The sequence below is a fragment of the Delphinus delphis genome, chromosome 5 (assembly GCF_949987515.2).
Source record: "Delphinus delphis chromosome 5, mDelDel1.2, whole genome shotgun sequence".
Classification (NCBI taxonomy): domain Eukaryota; kingdom Metazoa; phylum Chordata; class Mammalia; order Artiodactyla; family Delphinidae; genus Delphinus; species Delphinus delphis.
Window position 1 is genome coordinate 137,299,650 of NC_082687.1, and position 24,840 is coordinate 137,324,489.

Consider the following 24,840-nt stretch of genomic DNA (forward strand, 5'->3'; position numbering starts at 1 on the left):
CATCAGGATGGGCAGGTCAGCAAAGCCTCTCTGAGCCTCAGTTTCCCTATCTGTAAGGTGAGGGAGCAGCACAGCACCTCGGGTGGGGCCCCCATCAGTTTACCCACAGACTGCGGCTGGGAGGACAGAACAGTGAGGCAGGTCAGCCTTGTCGCCCCCACCCCGAGCTGTGGCCCCCTCGCTGGGTGAAGGCATGCCCAGAACCCCGGGAGGCAGGCTAACCAGACACCCTAAAATGACTGTCCGAGGCCACGCGGGTGGCAGGGAGCTAGGCGGGGGCCAGGGTCTGGGCTCAGCAGCGAAGGACAGATCGCAGGGCTGCGTCTGGAATCCAGGCCTCCCTGAGCCTGGGTTTTCTCACCTGTAAAACGGTTCGCCTGGAGGGCAGCTGCTATTAGACCTAAGTCAAGTGTGCAGCTCAGCACCTTGAGTACAGGAAGTGCTCAGCCAGTGGTAACCACCCTCCAGCCCTACGTGAGGAATAGAACATTCATGGCAAGTCTCGGGGGAGTGGGACCCCTTCCAGCCCCTCCTGTGTGCTGCAGGACCGTGCCTGGGGCCCCATCCACTACCCTCCACACACACACTCTAGCAACCGAGGCCCTGGGCCTGGGGTGTGAACTCAGAGGAGGGCAGCTGTCCCGTCAGGCCCTGGGCTGGGCTCTGGGGTGGGCCTCTAGTAGCGACAGGTCTCATCTGTCCAGGTGGCCAGAAGGACCTATCACCTGGCTCTGGACACCAGAACCCCCCCAACCTTCCAGCTCAGGGGTCTTCAAGTACGAGCTGGCTGCCAAGTGGCTGCGTGTCAGCTAAAAGCATTAGTGTCACGTGTCCTACAGCAATGAGCAGCACAGCAGACCCCAGAAACGGCTGGAAATGCTTCTCTGATTTCACAGAAAGGGAAACTGCAAGCCACAGTGGGGACTGGTGTGCATCACTTGGGCTCAGGGCAGTGGACTGCAACTGCAGGAAGGAGGAACTGCTGGCTTCCCACAGATGCTGCGGAAGGAACACCAGGGGCTCCGGTTTCCCCAACTCCACCGGGTGGCTGAAGAAGAAACATCTGTAGAGGTGGTGCTGGACACTCGGTTCCTGGGAGGAGACGGCTGCTGTCTTCCCTGCTGCACCTCCAGGAGCCTCCCACCTGACTGGACTTCTCTCTCCTCCTCCAACGACCTCACCCCGGGACATGCCCAGGGCAGAGGAGGGGACGTCCAAAGGGCCTTCCTCTGGGACCATTAATCAATGGCTAGTGGGCACATAGGCTCTTGTGGCTTGGCTTTTACATCGCAAATTCCTCATTCCCAACACAAAGTGCAGTGAGGAGCAAATGACCCTGGGTTCCCTGGCAGCCCTGACACCCAGTTGAGTCTGTTTTTATGAGGAAAAGAAAACATTCCAGCCTGGATGGCCACGCCAGGGAGAGCAGGCTGCTGGGATTCCGTGACAGGAAGCAAGGGGATGATCGGTGCTGGGCCTGCACCAGGCATGAACCAGACGACTTGGGCATCTGGGTACCACTGTCCCCACCCACCCCTGGCCGACACAGGGCCTACTCTTCCTGCAGCACTGTAACCATCACTTTCTCCAGGAAGTCTTCCTGGAGCCCCCAGCTGCGTTGCAAGCTCCCAGCCCCTGCACACCCCGCTGCCACAGACGGTGGGCGCTGTGCGTAACTTCTGCCCGGTTGTCTCCCAGTAACCACTGGTTAAGCCAACGAATGACCCGGTTACTGATGTGAGGGGCCTCTTAGCTCTGTAGCCTCACTGCCCTGGACCTGACTTCTGGCAGCAGAACCTGGCATTCTGGATACAGGCTCTGGGCCCAGATTGTCCAACTTTTTGGATCCTGTTCTGTTACCAGCTGTGGACCCAAGGGTAAGTCATTTAGCGCCCTGTGGCCTAGAAACAAGACCACCTCCTAGAGGTCCCGTGAGCTGACCTGCGACAGTCAACACTTGGAGGCTGACGTGCCCCCTTCCCAGGGCAGCCCTGGCCACCGGGGCAAAGGTCATCTGTGCTTTATTGTGAGGCACCGGCCCCTCTCGGAGCCTGTGTTGTAGCGTTCCTGGGGGTCCAGCCCCTGCCCAACCCCAAATACCTCAGCCCTGCCCAGCTCCCAGCCCAGTGCCGGGGGGGCGTGCCGGGGGGTACCAGAATTTCTGTAAATCAAGTCCAGACTGGGCTCAGTCCTAGGCTCCCGGGAGGTGGGCGGGGTGAGACAGGAGAGCCCCACGCAATTCCCTGGAGCCCAGGGCCTGGCCGAGCCCCGGGGGACCCAGCCTGCTGGGCGGGGCCTGGCCTGGCAATCTCTGTGAGGTGTCCACCGGGGAGGCCCCGGGTCAGAGCACGGTGCTGGCTCCCGCGTGTTCTCCCGTGCAGGCCGGTCTCCTTCTGCGTGGCCCAGGGCTGTGGCCCCGTGGCCGTCTCTGCCCAGTAGCGTGCAAGCACAGGCGTCACCTGGGCCTGGCGTAACCGTAGGGGTGCCGCAGCAGCAGGCTCTGGTGGCCAGGCAGCACGTGAGTGTGGTAATGCTCCACCAGGCTGCCCACGCTCACAAACAGGACCTCGCCCTCCAGGTAGAACTTCGCCCCCTGGGTGGGGAGTGGGGCAGGGTCAGAGGGGCCGGCCAGCCCCCTGAGCTGTAAGACAGGGCGGTCGGCAGTAACGCTCTGCCCAGGGGACGCAGGCCAGGTCTGTAAATAAGCCTAGGGCCGAGGGCTGATCACCCCATCTCCTCTAGGGTCAGTGGAGGACACAGAGAAGCCAGGAGCGGGGGGAGGTGGGGCCACGGAGAGAGGGGACGGCGGAGGAGGAGTGTTTGGGGGTGCTGGCCTCAGACCACCACTACCTATGCTCTCCCAGGGAGACTCTGCCCCGACCCCAGCCGAGCCCCGGACCAGGGCTCCCCTCCTGCCCAGGGCCCTCGGGTAGGCCAGCCCGCTCACCTTCTCAAAGATGCGGTAGTTCCTCACTTTGCTGGAGGTTTCGTCCCACACGACCAGAACCTGCGGGGAGAGGAGCGGGCAGAGGACGGCTCACTCCCCTCAGGAAAGACACAGACTCGGGGTGCGGGGGCAGCAGCGTCGAGGCTGGGTCCCTGGGAGAGGGTCCCCCTGCCCATGGACAGCAGGGTCAGGATGGGCGGCCCCTTGCCCCGGGACTCCTGCCCTCAGAGCGTCTGCTAAGACGCGAATGACAGTAGCGGGTGCCTGGTCCACACTAGGACCATCTCCGACACTCAAGGGGAAACAGGCTCAGTGAGGTCACACGAGTCACCCTTGGAGGGGCCCAGGCAGAGCCAGCAGACCTCCTAACGTTCCCACGGCCCCAGGCAGCCTCCCCTTCAAAGAGCAGGAAGGGGAACCCCCTACCCCGTCAGAGCCCCGGGCCCCCCAACCCTTCCTGTGCCTCACGCCCGTGCTGGGGAGTGGGCACCACTGCAGACGGTGCTGAGTTCCTGAAAACGGATGGGGAGAAGGGGCTGTAGACCTCAAGGATGAAACCTGGTTGAGAAGCCAAGTAAGAGGCTGCGTGGGGAAATGAGCTACGAACTGTAGAGTTCTGTGCTCGCCTGTCAGCCCGGGTTATGTAGAGGGCGGCAGACCCCACCACGCAGCCGTCTTGGGGGGCCTTTGCACAGCAGGGTGGCGGCTGAGCACCCTCCCTGGGTGCCTACCTTCCCCGCCTTGGTGGAGGAGTTCCGGATGCAGTAGAGGCCGTCCAGGGGCTCTCCCCGGGGGCTCGTGGCTTTGAACAGCCTACAAGAACACAGCCGTGTGAACAGGTGAGCCCCCCTCGGACAGCTCTCTCAAGGACCCTCCAGCCCCCACCACCACGTGGCTTTCTGTCGTCCCAGATTCTGCAGCTCAGGTTCCGAGAGCACTGGGGACCACGAGGGCCGGCCGCACAGAGCCCAGGGCGAGGCCAGAGCAGGGGCTGAACTGGCAGGAGTCATTCTTTCGCCGGGTTTCTCGTGGCACTCAGCTGTGTTCTCGTGCCAGTAACTGCCCAGCACCGAGGCTGGAGAGGGGGACCAAAGAGCAGGAAGACCAGAGGGCGTGCACTCATGCGTGTGTGTGTGTAGGTATGTGTGTGTGTGTGTGTGTATGTGCGCGCGCGCGCGCAGGTGTGTGTGAGGGGGGCGGCAGAGAACCTCAGGTCTGCCAAGACAAGGCCTTGGAGAAAGAAGGGCTTCACACTGACCTTTCCACTTCACAAGATTCCGTGGTGTTGATGAAAACGGAGCTGGGCAGTGGCACCTGGAGGGAGGCCGGCATGGTCAGCGTCAAGGCCCGGGTGGGGCTCTCCCCGCTGGCTGCCAGCCTGTGCCGGGAGCCGAGGCTGCGCACCGTGTCCCGCGCCCCCAGCTCCCCCGCGGCCGCCCATCCCGTCGGACATCTGGGCGCCCCACCCGGCCTTGCCTTCTCGTAGTCCTCATCAGAGTCCTCCCCGCCAGCGTCCGCCTGCGGCGTGTCAGCCTGCGCGGGTTTCCGGGGTTTTTCAAAGGAGAAGCTCCTGAAGCTCTGCCCGTCGGGGGGTGATCTCCTGGACGGGAAGCAAACGGAGGAAGGCCGTGTCGCTGCCAGACGTGGGACAGGCCCCCTCTGCTCCCCCCAGACGCTGCTCCCCGCGCCTCCAAGTGACCACACCAAGCCTGGGGACCCATGAGGTCTGGCGCCTGCGGCCCTGGCGGCTGTCAAAGGCCCAGGACCACAGAACTCTGGGGGGCTCCACGCTGACCGCCCTGGGGTGGCAGCAGTCGCCTGAAGCCTGGCCGCCTGAGCCAGCATCACCGGCAAGGGGGGTCCTGGGCTCCAGACGCTGTGGGCAAAGGGCCCAGTGCTGCCATGGACCAGCTCTGTGACCTCAGCCACGTGGCACTCCTCCCAGAGCCACGGGACGGATGTGAATGGGTCGAGCCAAAGGGACACGCCCCTCACTGTGGCCACATGGTCCGAGCCTCCAGGGCTTCAGGGAGAGTTAAAGGAGGCCACCCTGGGATGGGCTGCCAGGCTGTGGGTGAGGCTGTGCTGTGGACGATCAGCTCTGCCACACGCAGCCCCGTGGCACTCAGGTCCAGACCCAGAGCACGAACACATGAGCCAGCCTACAACTCTGTGGCCCCTCAACAAAACAGAACCATGAGTGTGCCAAGGGGTTCTCCCAGGCACTCCCGCACGGGTGGCAGTGCTAACAGAGCCCTAGGGAGAAGGGTGCCGTGGTCAAGAGTACTCAGGAGGAACCGTACTAGTGCGCCCACTCAGGCTCCCCGCTGGGGCTCCCGGAGCCTTCCCTGCTGAGGGCCCTGCGGGCTGTGGGTGTGAGGACACACCAGGCTCCCGGCACTGCCCAGCAATAAAGCGGAAAGTGTTTCGAGCAGGCCTCGAGGTGAGTCACACACACGTCCCACATTCCACTGGGAACTGGCAGGTTCCCAGTCGGGAAGGGCACAAAGGCAGCCTAGGTGGCGTCAGAGCCAGGGTGGCATCTGGAGCCCCAGACAGGGCCAGGAAGGGCACTTCTGGCTCAGGAGGGCTCAGTCCCACACCTCCCCAGAGCGCCCGTCCCTGGGCAGGCTGGCAGCGCCCGGAGGGCCCTCACTGCACGGCAGGGGCTCTGGGAGGCTGGGGTGCCCAGAGCCCCGCCTCGCCCACTGCTCCCCAAGGCAGCCACGGGCTCCAGGCTCACCACCCACAGGGCTGGACCTCAAAGGCCAGGCGGGACACCCCTGGGAACCCCCGCGTCAGGTGTAGGGGAGGCCATTCAGCCTAGGCAGCCCAGGGCCATCAAGGTGCCTTCCTCCCCCCACCCAGGCCAGGGCCGCCTGGTGCCTGTCACGGGCTGTGTGCCAGAGGCAGGGAGGCTGGGTCACCGGTGGGAAGACAGGCTGGGGGGGGGGTCCCAGTGGCACCAGTGCGGCACAGACTCACTGGAGGTGGGGGAGGGGCGGCTTTTCTGGCCTGGGCAGGATCGCGGGCCGGGCTGTGGCCTCGGGCGTGGGCAGCTTCAGTGCGGGAGGCCGGGGGGCCACGGCGGGCACGAAGAGTCCGGGCTTGGCTGCCTCCCTCGGGGGGGCCACTTCAGCCACCTTCAGGAACTTGGGCTTGTTGGCCGGCACGGGAGGGGGCTCAGGTGTGGGTGGCCCCCGAGGGGACAGGTGGAAGGACTTGAGCTTGTCACAGTTCCTGGAGGTGGTAGCAGCTGCGCTGGCAGAGCTAGAGGAAGAGCTGGCGCCGTGGCCAGGGACCCGGGGCTCTGGGCCGGAGCTGGCGTCCTCGCGGAAGCAAGGTGGCTTCCGGCTGGGCACGGCGGGCAGGCCGCCCGGTGGGGGTTCACTCACCCTCCGGGAGGGGGCGGGCACCCTGGGGCCGGGCTCGAGCCACCTCGGGCCCAGCAGCTCCCTCCTGGAGTCCTCGGGGGCCGGGCCGGCATCGGGGAGGCTGCGCTTAGGGGGTGCAGGTGGCAGCAGAGGGCCTGGACCCTTGGAGGAAAAGGAGTGGGCCCGGGGCACATCAGAGAAGACGGGCTTCCTGGGCATGGGCACCGGAGGTGGGGGGTAGGCCGGTGGGTGGATCAGGGCATCTGCAGAGCGAGGAGACCCATCTGGTGAGCAAGTGTCCCCTGCTGGAGGCCAGAGCAGCAGCACCTCTGCCGGCAAGGGCCAGCCAGGGCCAAGCAGGCGTGCAACCCCCCAGCGCCCAGCCCCCCAGCCCGGCCACGCGGCCTACAGCCCCGATGCAGCCTTCCTTCTGGGACGCTGGCCCACCCCAGGCCACCCGGCCCTCCCGATCTGTCCCCCATACGGCAGCCTGTGCAAACTTCCTGAAGCCCAGGTGTCACATCAGGAGCCTTCAGCTTCCGGGGGAGCGGGTCGGGGCGAGAAGGACAAAGGGGCAAGGAAGTCTCCCAGGACCGGGCCTCAGCTGGGGCGGCTGGGAGTCCCAGTAACAGAGGTGAGGAGGAAAGGCGGGAGCAGGCTGGGGGAAGCTGGGGGTTGGGTTTGCTCCTAACAAGTTGACAGTGCCCCGAGACACCTAAGGGACGTCGAGTGGACTCCAGGGGCCCAGGCCCAGTTCAGAGGAGGGGCCCCGGCTGGAAATGTCAGGAGTCAACAGCCTGTCGATGACACTGGCCGTGGCCCAGGAGTGACGGGAGAGGAGCGGGCCAGGCCTGAACCCCGGGGTCGTGCGCGTGGGCACCCCGGGCAGCACAGGGCTGGGCGGGAGGGGACCTGGAGCACGAGGTGTCTGGGGCTGGCGAGGCAGGTGGGGGCAGGGAGGGGGCCCCGGGCCAAGTGCCACCCTCGGGCGCTGGGGTGGGAACCCTGACGAGAGGCGTTCTGGGTGAGGAGCTGGGAATGCGCAAGCAGGTGTGCAGGGGCACTGGGCCCCTGGAGGTCCAAGGTGGGGATGAGGGTGAGGCCTCCGTGGGCTCTCTCCAGCCAGGGGTGGGGCAGACGAGGCAGGGCTTCACCAGGGCTGTGGTCACAGGCCCGAGAGATGAGAGCCCGAAGCGAGCGAGCGAGGGCGCAAAGACCAGAGAACGGATGAGGGTCTGATGTGGGCTCGGTGCTGGCCTGCAGGTCCTGGTGGGCTGAAGGCCCGTGGGAGCTGGGGCCCCAGAGGGAGGGAGCCAGTAGGAGGGAAGAGGGCTGGCACCGGGCGCACTTGAGGGAGGCAGAGCTAAGAGGAGGCCACGAGGAGTTGAGGGGGGCAGAAGACAAGGTGGCTGGAGAGGAGGCCAGGGAACAGGGAGTCCCGGACCATGATGAAATCAACGAGAACAAGAGGAGCTGGGGGAGGAGAGCTGGGGGCGGAAGGAACAGTGAGTGATGCGACAGACGCAGGACAGAGGCGTGGCCCTCCCCCACCCGTCCCTGCGCTTCCCTGGGATGCCTGGTACAAGCCTGTCCCCTTGCCTGGCCGAGGGCTCTGGGGGGTGGGGGCAGGGTGGGGCAGTTGAGTGACCATCTGGCCGCAGGTGCTCACGGCGAGCTATCCTCCTTCCCTGTTCTCAGCCCCCAGGGCCAGCCCTGGCTCAGCGTCCCACGTGTGGGGCTCCCCCTCACCTACCTCTGCACCGCCCCTCCCCCATCCCAGGCGAACTGGAGGAGGTCAGAGGAGCAGGTGAGCAGAGCCAGCCTCTTCTGCTCCGTTCCTCCCAATATTTGGGTTGAAGGAGGAAAACTGAGGCCCGAGGTGGAGACGGTCAGGCCTCAGGCCACCCGGAGCCATACCCAGGCTGACAGCCCCAGCCCAGGGTGGGGGAGCCTCTGCTCCAGGCCCCAGCCCCTGTTCTCTACTCCCAGCGCTCCCCAGGCCCACCGGGTGCCCCACCCACCCTCGGGCTTCCCGGACTCGGGGCAGTCGGGTTCCATGTAAGAGTCGTCCTCATCGTCGTGCTCGTAGTCTGTGGGGCAGATGGAGGGTCGGACTCAGGGCCACCCAGGCCAGCTGCACCCAGGCCGGGGAGGCCGGGCGGGGCTCTCAGGACCTCGCTCCCTCAGGGGGGTCCAGGGCCAGGATGAGGTGGGCAGGATGGGAACCCAAGACCCAGGCTGCCTGGGGAAGCCGAAGGGACGGAGCAGGGAGGCCAGCCAGCTACGTCTCCCTCCGGGGCAGCAGCCAGGCATGGAGAGGCGGCGGGCAGAGGATGGGGACGCGCCTCACCTTCATTGTCCGTGGGGTACGGAGAGAGGCTGATGTCCACGGGCCGCTCAATGGCACCGTAGAAGCTGTCTGTGTCCGAGCTGGAGTCGCTGAGCGCAGGGCGGGCAGGGCCGTGAGTACCGGGCAAGGGGTCTCCTGCACTCACACCCTCGGACACGCAGACAGACACACACACAGACAGACAAGGACGCAGCCACACGCACGTGCACACTCAGACACGCGGATGCAGACACACACACAGATAAACACGAGAACACGCACGGAGACGTGCGGACACAGAAAGATCTAGACACACGTCTACACACAAAACAAGGGCAGACAAGGCGACTGGAGGCTGTGGTGTCTCCCTCCTCAGCCCCACCGTGGTTCTCGCCACAAGTACACCCCGACCGCCCAGACGGTGCCAGGCCTCAAGGCTGGGCCCACGTCCCCACCTGCTCCTGCCCTGGGGGCTGAGGCAGGGGCCTGCGGGACCGCCTAGGTGTGCCCAGCCCTACCTGGGCCTCCCTATTCTCACGTCTGAAAGGCCCGGATGGAGCAGCTCCTGCCCAGAGAGCCCCCGCTGCTTGTTGAGCCACCTTCACCGTGCAGTCATCAACGCCCAGACAGGCTGGGCCACTGCCCCGGGCGCTCAGCCTGCTCTCACTCCCTAGTGAGGGGCGCTGGGAACCCGAAGGCCTGAGCTGCTAGAAACGCCGGGCTTCCTGGGCGCGCAAGTAGAAGCACGTGTAATCCCCAAATAGGAACTACCAGCGGGGTGCACGCACACACATGCTTACACACTCGGGTGCACACACACAGGTGCACGCCCCGCACACACGCGGCCCAGCTGGCACCTTCAGAAAAGCCTTCAAGGAGGGGATTCTGGGCCAAGCCCCCAGGGGTCAGGAGGCAGGCACACGTGTCAAGTCCAGGGCCCTAGTGACACCCACCCACCATCACACCCCCAGGCCCACCTGGCATCCAGAGGCAGCTCCTTCTTCTCATGGAAGTGGCCAATCTCCCTGCGCAGCAAGGTCATCCAGCTCTGCGGGTCAGTCAGGCCCTCAGCGGGCATGATGCTGCCCAGGGGAGGAACCCACCCTCATCCCTCCTCCCCTGCCTGCACTGGCTGGTCTGTGTCGACCACCAAGGTTGGGGAAGACGACCCTGGCTGGCCCTTCTGGGGCCGCGGCCCCCCTTCAGCCAACTCAGAGACAGCGTGCTCTGAGTGTGAGGGGGCTGGCGCCAGGCCCTGGGCGTGAGGACTGGAGACCGGGGGGCGGCACCCACCCAGCTGCCCATGCCCCAGCCACGGCCCCTCAGGGCCTGGACGGGGGCCCTGACAGTTCCCCGTCCCCACAAGGCAGGTCCAATCCGGCCCCCCATCACCTTGCGCTCGTCCTCAGAGGAGGCAGAGAAGAACCACGTGCGGTGCTTCTTGCTGATGTGGACGATCTTGAAGGGGAAGACGTTGCTGGACGTCGTCTCCTCAGCTGCCCGCATCACCCTGAGGGCAGTGCCAGTGGTCACCATGCAGCCCATGCCCGCAGGGACGGCCCAAGCACAGCCCCGCCCCTGGACAGGTCTTGGCACCCAGCACCACGCCCCGAGGGACATGGGAAGATCTGGACAGTTGGCCCATCGATGCTGCTGGCTGAAGGCCTGGATGCGTCAGGCAGAAGGAAGCGTGTGGGCAAGGGTGGGCAGTGAGCGGAGGGCACAGGGGTCCAGGAGGGCTTCCAGGGAGCAGCGCATGCAGGGCTCTGAGACGAGGACATGCCACCCTCGCTGCCCACCAATGCTACTTTACTTGGATGCCTCGGGCCCCGCCTGGTCCCTGGCCTACCTCCTGGGGACCCTCATGGGGCTCGTGTCACCCTCAGCCCTGCCCCTGCTGCCAGGTGGCTGGCCTGAGAACATTTCAGGGAAGTGACTCACTGCGGCCGCTCCTGCAGCCAGGACATGGAGTTTGCGTAGAGATCACAAACTCTACCATGGGGGGCGCTGTCAGGCTGGGCGCCTGGGGCAGGTGTGTCCCTCCGGCCCATCAGACGGCCTGGACCATCCCCTGCTGCAAGGCTGCACTCCCACCAGGCCAGGGGTGGTGTGTTTGGGGGAAGGAAATGTCCCTCCCCAGGGGACCCCAGAGTCTGACCCACCAGTGCCTGCTGGCAGCCACAGGGCCCTGGAGCCTCCCCTGACCTCCACCTGGGGGATGGGCACTGGGCTGGGTGCTTGGGGGAAGTTTCCCTACAGAGCTTGCGGCCAGCATGTGAGTGCAGGCCTAGAGTCACCCCCCCCACGGGCGCCAGTCCTGCCACTGACACCACGGGACCCTCAGGTTCTCAGAGGCAGGAAGGGCTGGGCCCTCCCGGGGTGGGCAGGGGCACAGACTAACGCCATTGGGTGCAGGGCCTGGGTGGTGTGACACCAAGACCTAGAGTCAGGAATCACACTTGACCCCCCCCCCGCCCCCCCGTGCGTGCAGGCGAGGCCGTGGGTGGGCCCACACGTGCCAACGTGCCCCATTCCCCGGGGAGGGGGGGAGGGGGAGGCCCAGTGCCCATGAGTCAGAGAGCTCCTTGAGGGCAGGCTCCTGGCCAAATGATAGACTGGCAGCCCGCAGCAGGGAACTGGCCCCAGCCTGGGAGGCCCCGGGAACCAGGGGGCCTGGGGCAGGGCCTGGGCTCTTGGCCAAAAGGAGGCGGAGATGGTTGAGGAGGAAAAGGTGGAGAGGAAGGAGGGACGCAGAAGTCACTGGGCTGAGACCGAATGGGGACTCTGCAGAGCAGGCTGTTGCAACCCTTGAGGCTGATAAAGCGGCAGGAAGCCCCGGCCTCGACCCCAGGCCCTCGGCAACGGCCTGAGGCTAGGATGGAGCAGCAGAGGCTGGACCCATCCGAAGGGCTGGGGGTGTGAACCATCTCAGGAAAGCCTGGACTCGCCCCGGGTGGGAACCGGGCGTGGGGCTGGGGGTCAGTGGGGCACTTACCGGTTGTAGCCGCTCAGCGAGAAGGCGCCCTGCGGGGAGGCGGACGTGCTGCTCTTGAAGTAGTAGATGCAGCGCTTGTGGATGATGACGAAGCGCAGGGGCCCTGGGAGCGGGCGAGGGCAGGGGCTGAGCCTCCGGGCAGGCCCCGCTCCAGGGACCACGCCTGGAGGCCCGGGGCGACGCCAGGCCAGGCCTCCTGCCCCCTCCCCAGGAGTCTACCACGGGGCCAAATGCTGACAGATGCATGGGCATGCTGGCCCCTCCAGGGCAGGGGAGATTCAGGGGGCTGCGTGGCGCTACCGCAGGCCCTAGGGACAAGGGACTAAAGTGGCTCAAGGAAGGGCAGAGCCAGGGCCAGAGGCCCAGGGAGGCCACAGAGCCGCCTTGCTGGGTGGAGCGAGGCTGGGGGCAAAGATGCCCAGAGATCTTGCCAACAAGAGCCACTGGTGTGGAGCCAGTTAAGGTGAGAACCCCTGGGGCTACTGCCCCATCCCCGAGCAGCCCCTCCCAGGCCTGGAGGCGGCTCACTTACAGCCCCTCCTTGGAGGCTCCCTGTTCAAAGAGGAGGGCAGACCAATCGGAGCCCACAGAGAAACCAAACCAGTCAGCCTGGGGCACCTCGACCAGGCAGCACAGGGCCAGGGACTCCCTGGCAAAGGGCACAGCTTGAGCAAAGGCACGGGACGCTCGTGGCTGGTCAGAGGGGTGGGCGAGGCCCTGATGCTCTTGGGCTTCAGCATCTCCTAGGCCTGGGGGCTCTCTCCCTCTCCCAGCCTGCTGTCCTAGGCACCAGAGCCCCGGTCTCGTGAAGCTCTGGAGGTCCAGCACCCAGATGGCTGTTGGCCTGGTACGTGGGTTCATTGCAGACAGAGTGACTGCCTGACTCACTGAACACACACCTGATAAGGCGAGGGCACCACCCAGGGGCCAGACCTACCAGGCCAACGAGGGCTCCCGCCCCTGGCCACAGGCTGAAGCTCCCTTGTCCAGCTGGTCAGCACTGTGCACCAAATGCCCTCCTATCTCCACCCGCTGCACCACCCCAGACCCTTCCACAGTCCTGGGGGCTGGGGAGGCCAACCTCAGGGCCCCGAGGGGGTGCCGGCAGGGAGAGAAGGGAAACTCTGGAGGGCCCACCAGGTAAGGAAGGAAAAAGAGGCTCAGAAAGGAAGGGTGCTTGGCCAAGAAGGTCCAGTGGGGCTCAGCCCCGTCCCCACGTCCTCCCATTATGTTCCCCACCACTCAGGGGACTCACACTTGAGCAGCTGCAGCTGGGTGCCGCCCTTCTTGTGCAGGTAGCCAGCCTTGGCCACACCCCCAGGCATGGTCAGCAAGTTCTGAGCACCAATGGCCTTCATGGGGACGGGCCAGTGCATCTCCTCGGCCGCCATGAAGCTACAATAAAAAGGGAAGGGGACATGTCTCAGCCAGGGTTGGGGGCCACACCCTCGCCAAACAATCGTTTGGTGGGTTGGCTGGGATCCACAGTGTCCCAGTCAGCCTGGGGCATCGTTCGGGCAGGGGCCACCCAGTGCACGGTCTCCAGGGGCAGGCTGCCTGCCTCAGGGTTAACCCAGGCCCTCAGGGCCCTACATTCCAGGCCCGGCTGTAAGGCCCCGCTGCTCAACAGCCTCGTACTCATGTTCCAGCTGCTCTCCCAGAAACCTGGCAGGCTCTTTCAGTTTCACACTTCCGGCCTCTGCCTGGAATGACTGCCACCCCTTCTCACATAGAGAACTCCTACTCGCCCTTCAAGACCCAGATTCAGACTCCCCTCTTCTGTGACGCACCTCAATGCCCAGTCACATTCGGGGCCTCCCGCACCGCACCCCTGGTCCCTCTGAACAGCACCCACCCACCCCGCACTGTTTTATCCAGTGCCTGCCCCCACCCCACCCGGGGTATGGTCCGTCCGGGGGCCCCAGTGGAGTTGGAGGAGCAGTTCGGGTCAGACCCAGAGGCCCAGCCTTGCTGGAACTCCTGTCCCATCCCCAAACACACACACACACAAAAACCCACTCCGCTTTCAGCAAACTGGCAGGCTCCAACAGATGTTTACCGCCTCCCGCCTCCCGCCTCCCCGCACGCCTGCTCCTCGGCCCCTGCCCAGGTCGCTCGGGCTGCCCGCTCCAGCTCCACCTAAGCACAAAGCCACCCCTCTGGCCTGCGCCCCAACCAACAGTGGAGCCTCCGACAAAGCGCGCCACCCCCGCGCCCGCCCGGCGGCCCGCACCGGACAGAACCCCGCGGGCGTAGGGAGGAGGGGGCCCCGCGCCCGCCCGCCCCGGGAGGTGCTGACAGACGGACAGGCTCCCGCCCCGTCCGAAGCCCCCAGACCCGCCGGAGCCGGCCCCCGCCCGCCTTTGTTCCCGCCGGAAGCGCCGGCTCGGTCCTCACAGCGTCCACGCGATGGGCACGGCCGGCTTCGGGGGGTCGGCCCGCGCCCGCCTCCCCTGCGCGCACCGACAGGGCATCGGGCCGCGCGCCCGGGCCGCCGCCTCGCCTGCGGCGCCCTCCTCCCGCCAGCCCCTGGCCCGCGTCCGCGGCCCCTCGCCCGCCATGCCGCCGCGCCCCCCGCCCCCGCCCCGCCCCGCCCCCTGCCCGGCCGCCGGCTCCGCCCCTCGCAGGTGAGGCGCCGCCCCGCCCGTCAGCCCGCGGGGCCTCAGTTTCCCCGCCGGCCGCTGCGAGGGTGGGGCTGCGGGGGCGCGGGAACGCGGGGGCGCGGGGCGGACGCCTGAGGGGCCGCCCGAAGTCGGGAAGCCACGGAGGTGAACGGGCAGCCGGCCTCACGACCCCGCGCGGCTGGAGGGCTCCCGACCGCCCCCACACCCGGGCCCCAGCCCCTCCGGCTCCTGGCGGCCGAGACCTTGGGAAAGTGCCTCCTCCTCCTCCTCCCGGAGCCCCGGCCCGCAGCTCTGTCAAGGGTGGTGCGGGCCGCCCCGCCTCCCGGGGCTGAGCTGGAGTTGAAGCGGGGCTGGCTGGCGAGTTTCCCCTCCCCCCGGCCCCCCGGGGCGCGAGCACTCAGGCTCCCGGTCGGGGCTGCCGGTCCTCCCTCGTTCCTCCCTCGTTCCTCCCCCGTGGCCCACTCTGGGCGGGCTGCGTCGCCTCTCTGACCCGGGATTCCTTGCAGGGGTCAGGGCTCCGGTCCTTGGCAGCTCCTTCTGCCTGGAAGGATGTGGGCACCTCTCCCAGGAGCCCCCTAGGCTGGCTACAGGCTGGCCTCCCAAGCGTGCTGCCTTCTCTACCTCCACTTGCATACAGGCTGCCACCGAGATGGGCCACCTGCAGCAGAGGGTGGGTCTAACAGCTTCCGCCCTGCTCCCACCCAGCGGGAGGTCCCTGGTTTCCAGGCCTCTGCCTCAGGCCAGGGCTCTGGCCCCTTCCCGCTGCAACCAGCCCCTGCCTCTCACGCCTCTACAGCAGCCTCCCTACACTGAGGCTCCAGCCAGCCTCTGTGCCTGTTCCCAGTGCCCTTGCCAGCCCCACGCCCCCAGCATTCCCAGCCCTCTAGGCTGCCTCCTCGCAGCCCCCTGCCTGTGCCCCCCTCCACCACCTCCGGGCAGCCCCACCCCACCTCCTCAAGTCCCTCCCTGGCCTCCAGTCTCTTTCCTCCATCACCCTCCCCTCAGCACAGGCTCCAGCACACACGCCATGCCCATCACTGCTCTGTTCTAAAGCTCCAGGACCTGCTCATGTCCAGCTGGCCCTTCTGGATCCAGCCCCTGTGGACCTTTCTCACGGGCTGTCCTCCAGCCCTCCACCTCCCGTGTGTGTGCCTGCACCAGCCAGGCCCGTGGCTCCTGTTACTCAAATCCACTGCGCTCCCCCCTTCAGGCCTCTGTCCACACTGTTCCCACTGCCTGCTGTTACAACTGAACTAACTCACCCTCAAGAGGTGGTTCAAATGAACACCAGTCCTTCACAAACTCTTCCCCAAACCGAAGAGCAAGGCACTCATTCTAAGAGGTCGGCGTGGGCTTCCCTGGTGGCGCAGTGGTTGAGAGTCCGCCTGCTGATCCAGGGGACACGGGTTCGTGCCCCGGTCTGGGAAGATCCCACATGCCGCGGAGTGGCTGGGCCTGTGAGCCATGGCCGCTGAGCCTGCGCGTCTGGAGCCTGTGCTCCACAGCGGGAGGGGCCACAACAGTGAGAGGCCCACGTACCGCAAAAAAAGAAAAAAAAAAGAAAAAAAAAAGAGGTCGGCGTTACCTTGATACCAAAACCAAAGACCTCGCAAGAAAAGAAAACTACAGACCAATATCCCTATGAATGTCGGCGTAAAGTTCCTCACCAAAATACTAGCAAACTGAATCCAGCATCATATAAAAAGGATTCTACGCCACGTGGGATTTATTCTAGGAATGCAAGTTTGATCTAACATTCAAAATTCAAAAAATGTAGGAAATTGCGTGGTGGTCCAGTGGTTAGGACTCAGCGCTTTCACTGCCAGGGCCTGGGTTCAATCCCTGGTGTGGGAACGAAGATCCAAAAGCCTCACGGCACAGCCAAAACAACAACAAAAAACCCAAAAAACAAAACTCAAAGCAGGTAATACATTATGTCAATCTAATAAAGAAAAAAAAAAGAACATGCTTATGCTGACAGATGCAGAAAAAGCGTTTGACAAAATTTGACAATCCTTCATAATGAGAACACCCAACCAACTAGGAGTGGGAGGAACTGCCTCAACCTGGTAAAGGACATCTACGAAGAACCGAGAGCTAACGTCATAAACAATGGTGAGTGACTGAAAGCTTTCCCCTACAAGCAGGGACAAGGCAAGGACATCAGCTCTTGCCACTTCTATTCAACATTGTACCAGAGGTTCTAGTCAGGACAATTATGCAAGAAGAAGCAATAAAAGCTATGCATGGGCTTCCCTGGTGGCGCAGTGGTTGAGAGTCTGCCTGCCGACGCAGGGGACGCAGGTTCGTGCTCCGGTTTGGGAAGATCCCACATGCCGCGGAGCGGCTGGGCCCGTGAGCCATGGCCGCTAAGCCTGCGTGTCCGGAGCCTGTGCTCCGCAACGGGAGAGGCCACAGCGGTGAGGGGCCCGCGTACCGCAAAAAAAAAAAAAAAAAAAAGCTATGCAGGTTGGGAAGGAAAAAGTAAAACTATTCAAAGATGAGATGATTAGAAAATCCAAGGGATCCACTAAAGAAAGAATGATTAGAACTGCTAAACAAGCTCAGCAAGGTGGCAGGATACCAGATGGATACACCAAAATCAGTCCTATTTCTCTACACTAGCAACGAACAATCCAAAAATGGAAGAGGGTTAACTCAAGTGCCCCTTCTTTCAGGTGGTCCCACCAGCTCAGGCCCAGCACACAGGGGGCACCCAGGCAGTCCCAAAGGAGGTGTAGAATGCTGACCCCGCTGGGTGCGGGAGACTGCACGTTGCCTGGAAGGCGCAGGAAGCTGGAACAGCCCCACCCTGCTCCATCGCCTCCTCCCCCATCTGTAAGGAGACCTGGCATCTGTGTGGGGCAGGGGGTGCCAGAGGCAGAGCTGAGGATGATGGGGCCCACCCCTCGTCCTGGCTCCACACCTGAGCGAGCATGGGGAAGGAGCCGGGGTGGCGCACGGTCCCACCCTGGTCAGCTCGGTGGCCAGGCAGGTGCAGGCCTGTGAGGGGCTCAGTCTCACCTAGCCTCCGTCCCTCTGCGGGCAGGAGGAGGGCTCTTGGGTGTCCACGGGCTGACCTTGGGTGGGGAAGGTGGGTTGTAGCAGGCCTGGTCGTGTTCCACCTTCACCTCCCCTGGGAATGTCCCTGCTTCAGGAACAGACATCCACCGCCCTTCTCCAGAAAATGGACCATCGAAGGGGAAGCTCATCCTGATGGCCGGATATCCTCTGGCCGCCCGGCCCTGCCCTGCACCACTGGGTGAGCTGGGTTGGGACCTGCCCAGGAACACAGTGCTAGGCACGCTCCCCAGTCTCTGCTCCGTGCCCACCCCCACCTTCTCTCCCAGCTGCGATTGGTCTGTGTGACCCAAGGCCCGAGGCTGTAGGGGTGAGGGCAGAACAGGCCGGAGAAAGCTGCTCTTTCCCACAGAGAGAGACAGCTCCGTTGGTCTCCAGGAAGCGCAGGCTCTGTGGCTTCCATCTGCCTTGGAGCTGCGAGCCTCTGGGGCGTGTGGTCACATCCCCTGCACAGGCCCACACAGGAGCCGTGGCTCCGCACACTCGGTCATTGTCACACACGGTGCACCCAGACAGGATGTGTGTATGAGCCGCACGGCCCGAAGGCAGAAGGTTCTGTGTGTGCACACGCGTGTGTACCGGTGTGAGCCTGTGCACCAGGTTGCCTGGAAGGTGCATGAGGAAGGCGCTGGAGGGCAGGGTTCCCTCGGCTCTCCTCTCCTGCACCCGCAGGTGCGGTCTCGGCTGTGGTGAGGGAGCTGGCACCTCGTGGGACCACAGGGTCGGGGTTCCGTCAGTGGTGACCAGGCCGCCCATGTGTGGGAGCTGCAGGGTGAGGAGGGTCTGGGGGGTCCCAGCCCCGAGGGAGAAGAGACCAGGTCCCCCAGTGCACTCACTCACACCTATGCACACACTTATTCGTCACAGGCCTGCATGCACGCTTATACACTCACGCCCGAAGACACACTCTCACATACCCACCTGCATATAATCATACGTGCACACGTACACACATGCACTCGCACATACCCATGTACTCGCTCACACAGGCTCACACGCATACGTATGCACACACTCATCGCACATGTACACGCTCACATTCATTCTTATACATGCACTCATTTTCACACATGCCTGCTTGCACTCAAATGTACTCATACACACACACTGACTCACGTGTATATTCACACACACACACACACACACACACACACACACAGCCTCCAGGGGCTAGCAGGACCTTTCATGGGTGGCCCCAGTGCCCTGGGCAGGCAGCTTGGGCACAGGTCAGAGTAATCATCACTACCCCGCAGCCCTGCACTGGTGCAGAGCCAAGTCTGACTCGACAGCTCATTAAACCCCACAGGCGTTGCTTTACCTCCATCTCACAGACTAGGACAGTAATGAACAAGCTCAGCAAGTCGTCAACTCGCATGGAGCGCACCGGGCACTCACCGTGGGGACCAGACTCTGTGCTTCTCGAGGACCACCCCACGTCACCATCCTAACACCCCCTGACGTGTGAACCTGTGTCACCCCCACGACACTGATGAACACACCAAGGCTCGGAGAAGCTGAATAACTCAGAAGTCACACAGCCAGTGAAGAGTGGAGCGCTCAGCCTGTCCCGCCCGGCACAGAGCGGGCGCTAGGTGGCGCTGGAGGGGCGGGGCCGCAGCGCCTCTTGGTTCCGTCTCTCCTTTCAGTTTCTCCTCCCCCTTCCTCTTCCCAGAATCTTTCTCCATAAAAGAATGAAAACCAAAAATCTCCAGTGAAGGCCAGTGACGAGCCATGCCAGAGGGAGGGAGGGAGGCACGACCTGGGCTGGGGTCCCTGAGACCCTGAGGCTCTTCGGCTCCCTGCCAGGCCCCCCAGCACTGCGCTCCCAGGGCAGGCAGGCAGTGGGAGCTCACACAGCTCTCCGTGTCCCCGCAGTGCAGGCACGGTCACGCTGACACATCATCACACTCACACACGCACACACACAATGTGTGCACCCAGGACCCAAACGCCAAGGCCACCCAGGCAGGGCAGCACATGACCAGGGGGCGGGGTTGTCCTCTCTGGGCTCCCACTTGCCCCGTCCAGCTGAGGGCTCTCCTCTCCGCGGCCCAGGGCCAGCGTCCTGTGCGCCCCACCGCGGGCCCCGTTGAGGGGGGTTCTGACTCGTCACGGGGACTCCCTGAGCGGCTCTACAGGTGCTGGGCCGGCACCACCTCCCGAGCCCCCCAGCCCCAGGACCGCCCTGCTGACCTGGTGGCACTGACCCAGCACATGACTGTCTTCCTGCCTGGCGACGGCTTGGGGGCAGGTGTCCTGGGGCCCAGGAAGGCCATGTGGCTCAGGGGCCACGAGGCGGGGCTTCAGCCGGCCTCCCCTAGGCAGGCGCGGTGCCCCGCGCAGCCCAGAGTGCTGGGCCGGCTACGCCCGCGGAGCCTCCTGCTGACAGCCGCCTGCTGCATCTGGGGCCCGTGGCCTCCAGGGCTTCCTCCCCGCCCAGGGCTTCCTGTTGCCGGGCCCCTGGGCAGCCCCGGGTAGCCAGAACTTCCTGCCTTCCACCCTTTGAGGTCCTGAGGCCCAGCGCTGTGCCCAGTCAGTGCCGTGTGGCCTGCTGGCTTTGGGCCACGCCCACTGTGGCCAGAGACCACAGCTCGCCAGGCCCCGGGATGAGGCCAGCTATGCCCCCGGGAGGCAGCTCCCTGCCGGTCCCCCCCAGGGCCACCTCTGTACGTTTGACTTCTTCCCAGCAAATCGCTGAAGCCCCAAAGCCCAGGGCGCCAGGCCTGGCCTCCCTGACCCCAGAGACAGCCACACAAGAAGTCGGTGCTTATGCCCCACACGGGGAGCTCACTACTACCCGGGCGTGCTCCCACCACCACCACGGGCGCCGCTGCCCAGTTCTGCCTTCCGAGGCTACACGGCGCAGCTGTGCCTCTGGCACCAGAGCCTTCTGCGTTTCAAGGTGGCCACCTCTCTGCCCTTTGACACCAAGGGACCAAGGGATGGGTTCCGAGCCCGGGCCCAGGCGTCGGCCCGTCACCTTCCCTCAGTCCCCCAAGCCTTCTGCCCCACCCCATCCCCCCATGCCAGGCACAGCCTCTGTGACACAGCTGCTGTGACAGAGCAGTGATCGCCACTCTCTGCTGCCTCTGTGAACACCTGGCTGGCTAGAAAGCACTTACAGCCCCAGTGGCAAAGCACAGTCCTGTCACTCCCTGGTCCCTGACCGGGTCCCTCCCAAGCCTGCTCTGCCCCACCAAGCCGGGCTTCCTCCCCCGCCCGGGTCCACAGCCAGGAAGCTGGGAGCAGGGATTCAAGCCCAGGCTGCTCGGTGCTGAGCCCCCAGGCCCCCTGCCTCTCCTCCCCCGAGCTTGGGTCTCAAGGTCACACCTCGCCCAGGGAGGACAAGACCAGCTGGAGGAAGGAGTGCTTTGGGGCCACGCCACGGCAGGATTTGAGGGTGACACAGGCCGCAGACTACGGGCGTTGCAAAGGCCTCGTCCTGCCCGCCAGGTTTACCAGGGCATAGCCCCACAGCCAGCTGTGCCAGTGCCTAGTCAGCCTGCATCCCTGTGTGTCGGGGCCTGAGGGAGGCCGGCCCTGGCTGGGGGGCCTCCATCTCCCAATGTGTGCACAGCCCCAGACCCCTGCCAAGGTCCCCGCACCACCCGGGGGCCAGTCTGGGGTGTGAGACTACCTGCTATCTCCTGGAGGATGGGGCTGTTGTGTATGAGCTGTCCTCAGGGCGGGACCCTGGCCTCCGCAGCCTCAGTGCCCTCGGTGGCAGTGGGCAGGCCATGCCTTCAGGAGAAAGCTGACCACAACAGATGGACGGGTGGTGGCAATGGGGAGGTTCAGTGGGTCCCCCTGCCCTTCCCCTTCGCAGCCTGCCCAGAGTGGGGAGAGGGCTCCCAGTCAGACTCAGCTGGGCACCCCGCCCACCTCTATCCTCTGCCAACTGTGGGCCTCAAGCTACTGACTTAGCCTCTCTGAGCCTTAGTTTCTTCATCAGTGCTGAGGGTTGAGGTAAAATAGCAGGTTAGGAGCCCCTGGGGCTTGGGCAGCCAGGACAAGCCAGTGGAGCAGTTCTGGGACGGGGCAGGGGCTTCAAGGGGCCGTGAAGTCCAGAGGAGGTGCCCAGCAGGCACTGGATCAGGGGAGGCCTCCAGACGAGGGGCCAGGTTTGACTGAGAAGGAGTTTGCTGGGGCAGGGGTGGCCTGAGGAAGTCAAAGTCCGGGCAGCAAGTGGCCAGAGCCGGGGGAGGCTGGGGGGGCCGGCGGCAGGGGGGGAAGTGGAGGGTGTGGGCACAGGCCTGCAGATGAGAACTGCCCGAAATGGGAGGCCGCCAGGCTCTCACTGGGACATCCCATCCCTCACTGGAGAGACAGAAGGATGGATCAGGAGGCCTGGGGTCTAGGAGCCACAGCCTCCCCTTGCCCCTGCCCCAGGAGGGCCACCAAGTACTATCCACAGCAGAGGCAGAGTAGGCAGAGGGCCACACCCGCTGGAGCCCCGGCTCAGCACTAAGAGGCCTAGGGGCAGTCACGCCCGAGCAGAGGAACAGGGGTCTCCGTGGAAGTCAGACCTGCGTCGACTCCTTCCCCAGCCCTACTCCCTCTGGGAGTCTGAGGTCAGGATTCCCCTGGTTGCTTTGCGACCTCTGAAGGCCCCGCCACTCCAGGCCTCTGTTCCTCCCTGTGCCCTCCCATCTCCCGAGGCAGCATTTCATCCCTGCAACAAATAACGCAGCGATTCACATTCCTCAAACAGAGGACATTCAGGGTCCCTCCTTCAATAGTGGGAGCTCCACGACCTTTCACACTGTGCTGAGAATAACCAGCCCCCAAGCAGCAAGATGTGTGGGGCTGGGGCCCCTGCCCTCAGCAGCTCTGGTCTTCCACCCAACCCTCCCCAACTTGCAGCTCCTCCCCCAGCTCCCAGGGCGGCTGCCTCTAAGTTCCAGGCTTGCGGACCACCCACCATGCCGGACGCAGCACACTTAGCAGGGTGGGTGGGACTAGACAGCGGCGGGGCAGGGGCCAAGAGTCGGCCTGAAAAAGTGGAAGGGAGAGCCTTCTGGGTTCCAGGGGTCCTCAGCCTGCCCTGGAGCCAGGCAAAAGCCCAGGCAAATGCCCACCACCTCTGCAGCAGGCCATGGAGCCTGCCCCACCCTGATGCTCACAGCCCACTCACCTGCGGTGACCCTGGGGATGCTAGGGTTCAAAGAGCATGGCACTGGCCGGGCCAATGGTCAGGGAACAGAGGTGTGGGGACTGGAACCACGTCCCTGAGAACCCCAGCCCGGTGTCTCCCGCAGTCTCCCAGAGCCCTGTGCCCAGTCCGGTGCCCACCTGTCACCTTCATGCCAAGGAGGGCCTGCCAGGCTCAGGGAGGGCCCTGGGGCCGGGGAAGGGTGGCTGGCACCTCCATTCGTGTGAAAACCTCAAGCTCTCAAAATAAGACGCTTTGCATCAGTCCCTCACAAAGGAAGGGCCCAAGGCCACCCACAGCCACCCACCTACTTAGTCCCCACCCTCCGGGGCCAGGGCCACCAGCCTTTCCCCTGTCTGAGCCTCACTCCTCTCTGCACAGGTGCTGTAAGCTGCCTTCCTGCGCAGGGCTGCAAGGATTCCCGGGTATTTGGTCCTGGGTGCCATCCAGCTGGGCAGAGGGAGCGGGTGGCATAGAGGGCAGGGTCCTGGTCACGCCACCCAGTGTAGTGGGCTGAGTGGGGGCCCCCAGAGACATATGTCCAAGTCCTAGACCCTGGGAACTATGACCATGACCTTATTCGGAAAAAGGATCTTTGCATATGTAATTAAGGATCTTACCATGGGCCCTAAATCCAACAACAAGCATCCTTATAACACACAAAAGAGAAGGGGGAAAAAAAACCCGGAAAAAGAGATCAGACTTGCGGTTACCAGAGGCGGAGGGTGGAATTGCAGGAAGGTGGTCAAAAGGTACAAGCTTCCAGTTATAAATAGGTCCTGGGGCTGGAATTGCAACACGGTGACTGTAGCCAACAGTGCTGTATGATGTGCAGGAAAGTTGTAAAGAAAGTAAATCCTAAGAGTTCTCATCACAAGGAAACATTTTTTTCCCTTTTTTCTTTTCTTTTTATTGTCTCTGTATAAGAAGGTGGATGGTAGCTCAACCCTATTGTGGGAATCATCTCACAGTATATGCAAATCAACCATCATGCTGTGTGCCTTAAACTTAAAAATAAAAAGCAGGGCTTCCCTGGTGGCGCAGTGATTGAGAGTCCGCCTGCCGACGCAGGGGACGCGGGTTCGCGCCCCGGTCCGGGAAGATCCCACGTGCCGCGGAGCGGCTGGGCCCGTGAGCCGTGGCCGCTGAGCCTGCGCGTCCGGAGCCTGTGCTCCGCAGCGGGAGAGGCCACAGCAGTGAGAGGCCCGCATACCGCAAAAAAAAAAAAATTATAAAATAAAAAAAATTAAAAGAGAGAGAGAAAAGACACAGAGGAGAAGGTGATGTGAAGACAGAAGCAGAGATTGGAGTGATGTGGCCATAAACCAAGGAAGCTGAGGGCTGCAGGCAGCCACTAGAGGCTGGAAGACAAGGGAGGAAGGAAGGATTCTCCCCTGGAGCCTCCCGTGGGAGCGTGGCCCTGCTGACACCTTGATTTTGGAGTCTGGCCCCAGGACTGTGAGAATAAATTGCTGTTTTTTTCAGCCCGCAGCTTGTGGTACTTTGTTAGGGCAGCGTGGGAAACTATTTTACACGGGGACTGGCTGAAGTTCTTCCCCTGGATGAAGTTCTTCCCCTGGATGAATTCACAGTCAGTTTGAAGTCCTGGGCGTGCCAGCAGGGCGAGGCTCGCTCTGTGTGAGGCATCCAGCTGGAGAGGGTAAATCTGAGCGGGTTTCCACAGCCTCACCACCTCCCACCCTTCCCGTGCACGGGGTCGGAGGCCACACCCAGCCTACACCCACCAGACTTGCTGGGCCCACCTCCGGACCCTGGTTCCCACCCCTGGCCAGCCCTTCCTTGGCTCTGTCCAGCCATTTCCACCACGAAGCAGAGGCCAGGCTGGTTCCCTGGCTGAGTGTATGGGGTCTGGCCCCTGCTTGCTGCCCTGAGCCCTCGACTCTGGGCCTGTCACACAGGACCACCGTGCCCCACCCTGAGTACGCACAATCGTCTCCACCTGGAAACTATATCCTCTCCAACAAATGCTCCCTCATCCTCTGAAAACAGAACCATCTAGAACCTCACCCCCTCCTCTGCAATCTCCAAGTCAGTGGCACAGCCTTGCCCACCAGGGTGTCACATGTGTTTGCATCCCTAGCACTCCCCATGGGCCTGGGTCCCACTGAAGCCCCGGAGCCCGGTGCCTGGCCCACAGAAGGGGCCAAGAGCCCGATGGATGGGTAGACAGATGGGTCCAGCGTCACATCTACACACACAGCCATACCCCTGACGTGGCTATGCAAGCACATGCCTGGCCCTCAGAGCCAGAGTGAAGCACTAATCTGACCCCCACCAAGAACTGACGCCCAGTGGCTGTGGCAAAGTCCCATGGCCC

The 24,840-nt window shown here is 63.9% G+C and overlaps 1 protein-coding gene across 3 annotated transcripts; it reads right to left on the reverse strand.

Annotated features, from left to right (window-relative positions):
- Positions 1-776: 776 nt before the first annotated feature.
- On the reverse strand, positions 777-19,704 carry SH3BP2 (SH3 domain binding protein 2). 3 transcript variants are annotated; one of them, XM_060013069.2, is made up of 13 exons: positions 19,558-19,626; positions 12,901-13,040; positions 11,646-11,748; positions 10,043-10,160; positions 9,628-9,698; positions 8,672-8,760; positions 8,343-8,411; positions 5,933-6,584; positions 4,424-4,547; positions 4,206-4,261; positions 3,679-3,760; positions 2,948-3,007; positions 777-2,500 (listed from the first exon to the last, which is right to left on the reverse strand). In XM_060013069.2, the coding sequence occupies exons 2-13, from the start codon at positions 13,034-13,036 to the stop codon at positions 2,456-2,458; spliced, it is 1,605 nt and encodes a 534-aa protein (XP_059869052.1). In that variant the 5' UTR covers positions 13,037-13,040; positions 19,558-19,626; the 3' UTR covers positions 777-2,455. The 3 variants fall into 3 exon arrangements, with proteins under 3 accessions (XP_059869052.1, XP_059869055.1, XP_059869051.1); XM_060013072.1 differs by having other exon boundaries at positions 778-2,593; positions 19,544-19,704; XM_060013068.2 differs by having other exon boundaries at positions 778-2,593.
- Positions 19,705-24,840: the final 5,136 nt, after the last annotated feature.

Coding starts and splice junctions, on each gene's coding strand:
- SH3BP2 (XM_060013072.1), bottom strand. CDS start 19,626: ATGGCCTTCCTGGGCCCCAGGACACCTGCCCCCAAGCCGTCGCCAGGC. Junction 10,161..11,645: donor TCGCTGAGCGGCTACAACCG/GTAAGTGCCCCA, acceptor CACTGCCCTCAG/GGTGATGCGGGCAGCTGAGG. Junction 2,594..2,947: donor ACTACCGCATCTTTGAGAAG/GTGAGCGGGCTG, acceptor CTCCCCACCCAG/GGGGCGAAGTTCTACCTGGA.